We start from the raw sequence: 8,956 nt of genomic DNA, 5'->3' as shown, positions 1-8,956 counted from the left end.
GTCATAAAAGAGCCAAGGTTGCCTACCCCTGAACTAGACCAGTGGTGGGCAACCTTGGCTCTTTTATGACTCGTGGACTTCAACTCCCAGAATTCCTGAGCCAGCCACACTGAGGGGAAAGGGAGAGGTTTCCAAGCTGAGCCATGCTGGCTCAGGAATTCTGGGAGTTGAAGTCCACCAGTCATAAAAGAGCCAAGGTTGCCTACCCCTGAACTAGACCAGTGGTGGGCAACCTTGGCTCTTTTATGACTCGTGGACTTCAACTCCCAGAATTCCTGAGCCAGCCACGCTGAGGGGAAAGGGAGAGGTTTCCAAGCTGAGCCATGCTGGTTCAGGAATTCTGGGAGTTGAAGTCCACGAGTCATAAAAGAGCCAAGGTTGCCTACCTCTGGCTTTGACCCAAAGCATCATAAGGGATGCTTTAATTTTTATCCCGCACTAAGAGACACATTCACAGTTGAATTTGTTTTGAGGGTTACTCATGGTTAAGTTTCCTAAACCAAATTTTTGACAGGATTTCGATTTACGGTCTGGAGGCGCAAAGTATTATTAGCCAAACAAAAGAGATTTATTTCATCTTCTAAGGCTTTCTTTTGTCTTTTTTTTGGGGGGGGGGGGAATAGAATGAAACATTTTTTCCAAAACCTATTTGGTCTTGTAATATTGCAGGGTGATGCAGGAGTCACTGGCCGGAAAATTATTGTGGACACTTATGGTGGATGGGGCGCTCACGGAGGTGGGGCTTTCTCGGGCAAGGACTACACGAAAGTGGACCGATCAGCAGCCTACGCAGCCCGGTGGGTGGCCAAATCTTTGGTGAAAGCAGGGCTGTGTCGACGGGTTCTGGTCCAAGTAAGTGACATTTTGTTAACCTGATAGTTTTATAGTCAAATAAAAATCAGTTTATTACAGCCATAAGACCAGTAGAACTGTTACATCTCTCTCTCTCTCTCTCTCTCTCTCTCTCTCTCTCTCTCTCTCTCTCTCTCTCTCTCTCTCTCTCTCTCTCTCTCTCTCTCTCTCTCTCACACACACACACACACAAACACATCTCTCTCTATATATATATATCACATCTGTCCCATCTGTCTCTCTCCCATCTGTCTCTTATCTGTCTCTCATCTATCATCTGTCCGTCCGTCCGTCCGTCCATCTATCTATCTATCTATCTATCTATCTATCTATCTATCTATCTATCTATCTATCTATCTATCTATCTATCTATCTATCTATCTATCTATCTATCTATCTATCTATCTATCTATCTATCTATCTATCTATCTATCTATCTATCTATCTATCATCTCTATCATCTCTCTCTCTCATTTATCTATCCTTCAACACTGTAACCCAATATACAGAATACAGTTTGAAAAACTAAATTGTTTAGTATCAAAATAGAACAGAATAGAATAGAATAGAGCTGGAAGGGACCTTTGGAGGTCTTCTACTCCAGCCCCCCCCCCTGCTCGAGCAGGAGCTCCTATAACATCTCAGACAAGTGACTGTCTAGCCTCTTCTTAAAAATCTCCACTGACGGAGCGCCCACAACTTCTGAAGGCAAGCTGTTCCACTGGTTAATTGTCCTCACTGTTAGGAAGTTTCTCCTTAATTCCAGGTTGCTTCTCTCTTTGACCAGTGTCCAACCATTGTTTCTCGTCCTGCCCTCTGGTGCTTTGGAGAATAATTTGAGCCCCTCTTCTTTGTGGCAGCCTCTCTAATAGTGGAACACTGCTATCATGTCGCCCCTGTTTCTTCTTTTCTTTAGACTAGCCAAACCCAAGTCCTGCAGCCGTTTTTCATATGTTTTAGTCTCCAGGCCTTGGATCATCTTAGTTGCTCTTCTCTGAACTTTTTCCAAGGTCTCAACATCTTTTCTGTAGTATGGGGACCAAAATTGGCTGCAGTATTGTTTAGAGCCGTGGTGGTGCAGTGGTTAGAATGCAGTATTGCAGGGTAATTCTGCCCACTGCCAGCAGTTCGATTCTCACCAGCTCAAGGTTGACTCAGCCTTCCATCCTTCTGAGGTCGCTAAAATGGTTGCAGCATTCCAGGTGTGGCCTCACTAGGCTTTTATAAAGCGGTACTAATACTTCGTGTGATCTTGAGTCTATTCTATTCTACAGATCTCTGTTCTCATGGTCTCTCTCTTTCTTGCACCCAGGTTGCCTATGCTATTGGCGTGGCTGAGCCACTGTCGATCTCCTTGTTCACTTATGGTACCTCTGCCTACTCTGAGCAAGAACTTCTCAACATTGTCCACCAAAACTTTGACCTTCGACCTGGAGCCATTGTCAAGTAAGTATTTCACTTTGTCTGTTTGGTTTTTTTTTTAAAAAAAAAAAGTTCGATTGATTTCCTAATTTTACATTTAAGTATTTAAAAAGCAACATGGCAGCCGGGTCAACCGATAATTCCATAACATGCAAGTATCTTTAATAGAAATCTCAAAGTACCACGTTCGATATTTCTTCTCTTTTCCCCTTAGCATTTACCGTCTCATATTTAAACTAATGTAATTCTTATTATATCAGTTGAATAAAAGTAACATTCTTACGGTTATCAGTAATTTTTCAGCTTATACATATCCTAGTTATTTTTGACATTCAGTCTTTATAGACCAGGGGTAGGCAACCTTGGCTCTTTTATGACTCGTGGACTTCAACTCCCAGAATTCCTGAGTCAACATGGCTCAGCTTGGAAACTTCTTCCTTTCCCCTCAATGTGGCTGGCTCAGGAATTCTGGGAGTTGAAGTCCACGAGTCATCAAAGAGCCGAGGTGGCCTACCCCTGTTATAGACAATCAAGGACCTGATTAGTTTTCCCAATTTTTAATTTCCCACTAATATTTGAATTTAACATTTATTGATTATAGCTGTACCCAGCCACGCATTGCTGTGACTGTCGTTCACTCAGCCAACAGATGGCGCTGTTTTTTCAAAAAAGCATGTTTTTACCTATCACAGGTGTGACTTCTATATAATAGCAGGAATATAAAAACACGCGCGTATTCAAATGCAACGTTGTGTCAAAATTTCAAAGCAATCGGTGAAGAACTGTCGGAGATTTAAGATTTTGAACAAACGAACATTTACATTTTTATTTATATAGATAATTTCCAGATTTTGAGTAACCCAAATTCCCATGATCAAATTCATCACGAAGTCTAATATTCAGGATACACATCTTGCCTATTCAAACATATTCTATTTCTCACCATCTTACATCATCTAATTAGTAATATAGTATACAACATTCTTATTTTCTATTAATTTCCAAATATCTTAACCTTAGCATTTCACTTTGGGGGTATAGCAGAGTAGAAACAAATGGTGGATACACTTGCTTTTCTAGTCCTGGGAACCGAATGAAAATCTGAACCTCCTTCCATTCCATTTCAAGTTTTCTCCCCAAAGAACCAGCTTCCGACCTGGAAGTATTTATGGTGTGCTCTCCCACCCTTGGGAGTGTGATAGTCCTGGGTCCTGGAGTGTCTCTGTGACAAACCATTTCAAATATGTCCCTCTGGGAAAGATCCAGCTTTATGCTCAACATGGAATCAAATAGTTCTTGCTCTAATTTGGCCAACTGGGAAAAGAGTCTTGGTTTCAAATGTTTGGCAGTTCCAGGGCTTAAAACCTGACCTCTGACAAGGGGTAGATTTATAGGGTGGCAGCAGTTCTGTCAGTAAAGGATTAATTATCCAAACAAGAGCCTGGCACTTTTTGAGGGAGAAGAGGGACTGGTCCAGAGGACAAAATGTTCCAGAGATTTGCAGGGAACGTCACAAGGAAAGATTGGCCTTCAAAGAAGACTATGCTGGCCCAGAAGGATCCAGAAGTGAAATGGATGTGTATAAATTCCCTGACCAAAAGGACCACGGTAGCTGCTTTCTTGATGTAACCTTCACTGGTAGCTCCCTCAACATACCTCTGGAGTTTTTAAAGCGGTGTGTTGTGGCGGTAGCTTGTGGTATCTCCTTTCGTGACAAGTATTTTGCTGGATCAACCAAGAGGTCCACTGAGGTCAGCGTTCTGATCTGGAGTGGTCAGCAAGATGCCAATGGAAAGTCTGCTTATTCAAACCTTTTCCTTTATCACATCTAGTATATGTATGGGGCATGGAAATTTGTCATTTATGGGATATAAATTGCGGCCTTATTCCGATCCCATTTCAAATGCTGTAGTGAGACCGAGCCTTAAAAAAAAAAAGAAAACCACCGAAAGAAAAGAAAGAAAGAAAGAAAGAAAGAAAGAAAGAAAGAAAGAAAGAAAGAAAGAAAGAAAGAAAGAAAGAAAGAAGAATGGATTGGGTTAAGATTGGAGAATGTGATTTATGACTGTTAATTAGAGGAGGGAATTGTGCTTTGATACTATGTGCTCAGGGGAGGGGAATTCAGATTTTGGCTTTGCCTATGTACGTGCTGATGTTATGCTACTCGAATAAAGATTCTTTAAGGTAAACAATGCCTCGAAGTTCTTTGAAGAGTTTCATCTGTCGAAACCATGACAATAACTTTATTTCCTTTTTTTGCTCTTAGGGATCTGGATTTAAGGAAGCCCATTTATCAGAAGACTGCTTGTTACGGCCACTTCGGAAGAAGCGAATTTAGTTGGGAAGTTCCAAAAAAGCTTGCCTTCTAACTTTCTTGGGCCAACCTCTCTCCATTTCAAAGGAACAGGATTTTACTACCCCGAGTGCTTCCGTTGACCAATGTCAGTGCTGAAAAAGAAAATAATAATGGAGAAACGGTCCCCTAGTTGCTTTCTCTACATCTCATCCCATGCAGACTTTACAGAGGATAAATTTGGGGCAGACGGACGCCATTTTAATTTTGTCTAATGCTGCTATTTTGGGGTAGGGAAAGGAAATTCCCTTTGAAAAGATGAGAAGGGCCCTGAAACCTACAATCAAACAACGGACTTTGTTTTTATTTTTATTTTTATTTTTCCAATCCAGCAAATCTACATCTTTCTAAACTACTAAGAGGAAGAAACATGTTTTTATTTTTATTTTTTCTCAGATTCGGTATGGTTTCTCAACATTTTGCAACAGGACAATTCGAGGCATCCTACTTCCATGTGGAGGTTGTACTACAAGGAGTAGCTTAACTCTTGGAGTGAAACAGAACATTTTCTCCTCTATTGGAGACCCATCTTTTTGAGAGGGGTTTCGCCACGTTTTACTAATTCTGTTCCAACTGTCCAATCCATGATTAATTCTTTCTTGCTCTTTCCTCTCTTTCCTTTCTTAACGGCCTTAGCGATAGCCCTTCACAGGGAAGCCTGTCCATTACGGTCCTGTGTCATAACGGTCATAAAAGCTGTGGTCATAAAGCAAACGTGGCCGTTGTTAAGCAAAGGCTACTCTCGTTAAGTGAACCAACGGTTCACTATGAGGATGGTGTTGCCCCAAACCGGAAGCACCCATTTTCGGCAAAACCGTTGCGGTCCTATGACTGAGGGATGCTGCAAATAACTGTAAACATGACGACGTTGTCAACCCCCAAAGTTTAGTCAGGGTCCAACTCTCGGAATTTCGAATCTGGTTCGTAGGTCCCCGTTTTTCGGGTCGGTCGTCACTTCAAACGGATTGCAAAGCAATCCATCGTGCTTCTGCAAGTAAACGTGCAAGTAAACGTTTTAGACACGTGCCCGGCACCTCTTATCGACATGCATCAACGCGGCTAACATTTCTGGAGCCTGTTTCTAGACAGTTTTAGATACAAATGTGGTTTTTTTTTTCTTTAAAAAAAAAAAAAAAGATTGGCAGAACGGAGGTTACACGAGCCACGCATTTCGGCCCCTGGTTGAGCCGGTGTGGTTGAATGGTAAGCGCAAGGTGTTCATGTGACTTGGAGAGAAGCTGTCGGCAGGAGAATAAATGCAGCAAGAAGCGAGGGAGGACATGTGAAGGAGGAGAGAGACGTAGTGGCAGCAGCCTGTAAAGAAATGGCAAAAGAATGACTCTTGGGGATAATGCTGGGAATAACCCCATGGAGACAAGACTCGGGGGAGTGGGAGAATAAGAGCCGTTTTTCCAGTATTTTAATTTAAAATATCGCCACTGTGTACTGACCCGAAAAATCAGGATACATGTTTGCTTCAGTCAAACTAATATCTTGGGCCAGTAATGAAAAAGAAAGCCAGTCTGGTTTAGTGGTGAAGGCTTAAAAACTAGGAGATGGTGAGTTCTAGTCCCGCCTTAGGCATGAAAGCTGGCTGGGTGACTTTGAACCAATCACCAGGAGACCATGAATTCTAGTTCCGCCTTAGGCTAAAATCCAGGAGACGTTGAGTTCTAGTCCTACCTTAGGCATGAAAGCCAGCTGGGTGACTTTGAAGCAATCACCAGGAGACCATGAGTTCTAGTTCCGCCTGAGGCTAAAAACCAAGAGACAGAGTTCTAGTCCTACCTTAGGCATGAAAGCCAGCTGGGTGACTTTGAAGCAATCACTAGAAGACCGTGAGTTCTTGTTCTGCCTTAGGCTAAAAACCAGGAGATTGTGAATTCTAGTCCTACCTTAGGCATAAAAGTGAGCTGGGTGACTTTGAACCAATCACCAGGAGACCGTGAGTTCTAGTTCCGCCTGAGGCTAAAAACCAGGAGACGGAGAGTTCTAATCCTGCCTTAGGCATGAAAGTCAGCAGGATGACTTTGGGCCAATCGCCAAGATATTGTGTGTTCTAGTCCCGTTTTAGACATGCAAGCCAGCTGGGTGACTTTGGGCCAGTCCCTCACACCTCACAGGGTTGTTGTGGGGAAAATAGGAAGAAGGAACGTTAGATAACGTTCGCCACCTTGAACTATTTCTAAAAACAGTGACGGTGGGATAAAAATAATCATCATAATAAAAAAGAGAAGGCAGAAAGAGGCATGCCTCCCCTGAGCTAGAGAAACGGTCCTGCAGAAACAAAATGGCTCCCAGGCATCGTCTGATGCTTCTTCGTTCAACTAGAATAAGAAATACAGAGGTGTAGCTCTGCCCTTATAGGTTGCGCTTCTTAAAATGAACGTTGCCTTCCCTTGCTTGGGATCAAAAGGGAAGGAAGCCCTGATTTGCGACATTTCTGTGCCTCCTCTCCTCAGAATTCAAACTCAGTATTTTACTTTACCGTGTAAAGCAGGGGTAGTCAACCTTGGCTCTTTTATGACTCGTGGACTTCAACTCCCAGAATTCCTGAGCCAGCTAAGCTGGCTCAGGAATTCTGGGAATTGAAGTCCACGAGTCATAAAAGAGCCAAGGTTGACTACCCCTGGTGTAAAGCATTATCTATGCTCAATGGTGCTATATAAATGGCTATTATTCACAGAGGACAGGCTGATGTCATAATCACAATTCTGTCTCGGGATTACAAGCGTAATCCCAGCCCGGGAAGATCCTATCAGTGCCTTGGTAGATATATGGGTTTTTTGTTTTTGTTTTAAATGGGATAAGGTGTTTTTTTTTTTCCCCCTCCTTCACGTCTAGCTTTTTTCCTTCTCTTGTGTGTGGCTTGTAAATCTCTCTTGGTGCTTGTTGATGGGTTTTCCGCTCCTGATGTATAGATCATTTCTTTGCTATCTGAACATCGTCACCGTTGGATCAGAACTGGCTGGCAGGGGGCAGAGAACCCTATCTTTAAAAGAGAGAGAGAGAGAGAGAGAGAGAGAGAGAGAGAGAAACAGAGAGAAAGGATGCAAAGTACACTTTTGCAATGTATTTAAAGTGCATAATTTTAATTAAATTTAAATAAAATTTGAAGCGAAGGGGACGGTAGATCACTTTACCCCCTTGAACGCAGCCGTTGCAGAAGGAGAGCGCTGGATTATTCTTAGGAGGATGAAAAATCGGAACTTGGTCCGTCCTTTTCTGCTAACCAGGGTTAAAAGGCACCAAGTGTTTTGTGAACTGCCTCTTCATTATTTCATCTGGGCATCTGATGAAGCGGATGACTTTTAATAAAAATCGGTTGGAAAATCAGCTACGCTTATGGTGTTTGGCCATTGGAGGGCAGCATAGCCCCACTTGGTTTAGTGTTCACGGATCACCTACCGGATCCCAACGGTGCTTTTTCCAGGAAGCAGCTGGACCTTCCTTTGTATGTCTTTGAAGATGTTTCGCTTCTCATCCCAGAAGCTTCTTCCGTTCTGACTGGACGGTGGGGAAGGGAAGGATTTATACTCCTTGCAGACTGCTGGTCATTTGCCTCCCTTATAGAGAGTCGTTGAGGCCACTTGGAGGTTTATTTGTGTCCTCAGGATCACCTGGCTCCTGTAGTCTGCATTTATTTCCTGGAAATCCATACTTCCACACCATTTGAAGGGTGTTCATCCCAAAGTGCACGGCTAAAAATCTACGGAGATTCTCGGTCATCTAGGTCCCGGTTGTCCCAAAGGTGCTTTTTTCAGGAGGCAACTGGACTTCATTGTTTTTCTTTGAAGACGTCTGCAAAGGATATAAATCCTTCCATTCCTCCGCCATCTTAGTCAGAGCTGAAGAAGCTCCTTGGGTGAGAAGCGAAACGTCTTCAAAGAAAAACAAGACAGCCCAGTAGCCTCCTGATCTGAATGACTGAGGATCTCCACAGACATGGCTCCCCTCGTTAAGTTATTTACAGAACCAGACAACCAAGGGGTTGTTAAGGGACCTGGGAGGTCTTCTAGTCTAACCCCCTGCTCCAGCAGGAGAACCTGTTTGGTTAGCTCTTCCTGTCTGCCGACAGTCCAAAAGTTGCCAATGAAGATGAAATTCATATTTATTAGGCCTCATTGTGGCAGGAGCTTTCTGAGCATCTCAGTTGACTCAACGGCCATTCTTTCTTTTTAAGAAAGCGAGGATCGCGATAATTTGACTTGGATAAGTTGATCTAGGTCTCCTAATTTCAAACCACCCAGGGCAACGATGATTCTCAAAACTATTTGACCCAAGAGTCTAGGGAGATTCTGTCATCCAGATCCCCCAAGGTGCTTTTTT

General features: G+C 43.0%; 1 protein-coding gene across 1 annotated transcript; it reads left to right on the top strand.

Moving 5' to 3' along the window:
• Positions 1-669: 669 nt before the first annotated feature.
• LOC107289112 (S-adenosylmethionine synthase) lies at positions 670-5,006 on the top strand (the record flags this gene model as incomplete). The annotated part of the gene is made up of 3 exons (XM_015817808.1): positions 670-852; positions 2,165-2,298; positions 4,541-5,006. Coding segments are annotated over 3 exons (420 nt in total), but the record flags the coding sequence as incomplete, so codon positions are not given.
• Positions 5,007-8,956: the final 3,950 nt, after the last annotated feature.

Source organism: Protobothrops mucrosquamatus, unplaced genomic scaffold (assembly GCF_001527695.2).
Source record: "Protobothrops mucrosquamatus isolate PMUCROS unplaced genomic scaffold, P.Mucros_1.0 scaffold_131, whole genome shotgun sequence".
Lineage (NCBI taxonomy): Eukaryota > Metazoa > Chordata > Lepidosauria > Squamata > Viperidae > Protobothrops > Protobothrops mucrosquamatus.
The sequence above is the reverse complement of the archived record's forward strand: the minus strand, read 5'-3'. Positions and strand labels throughout refer to the sequence as shown.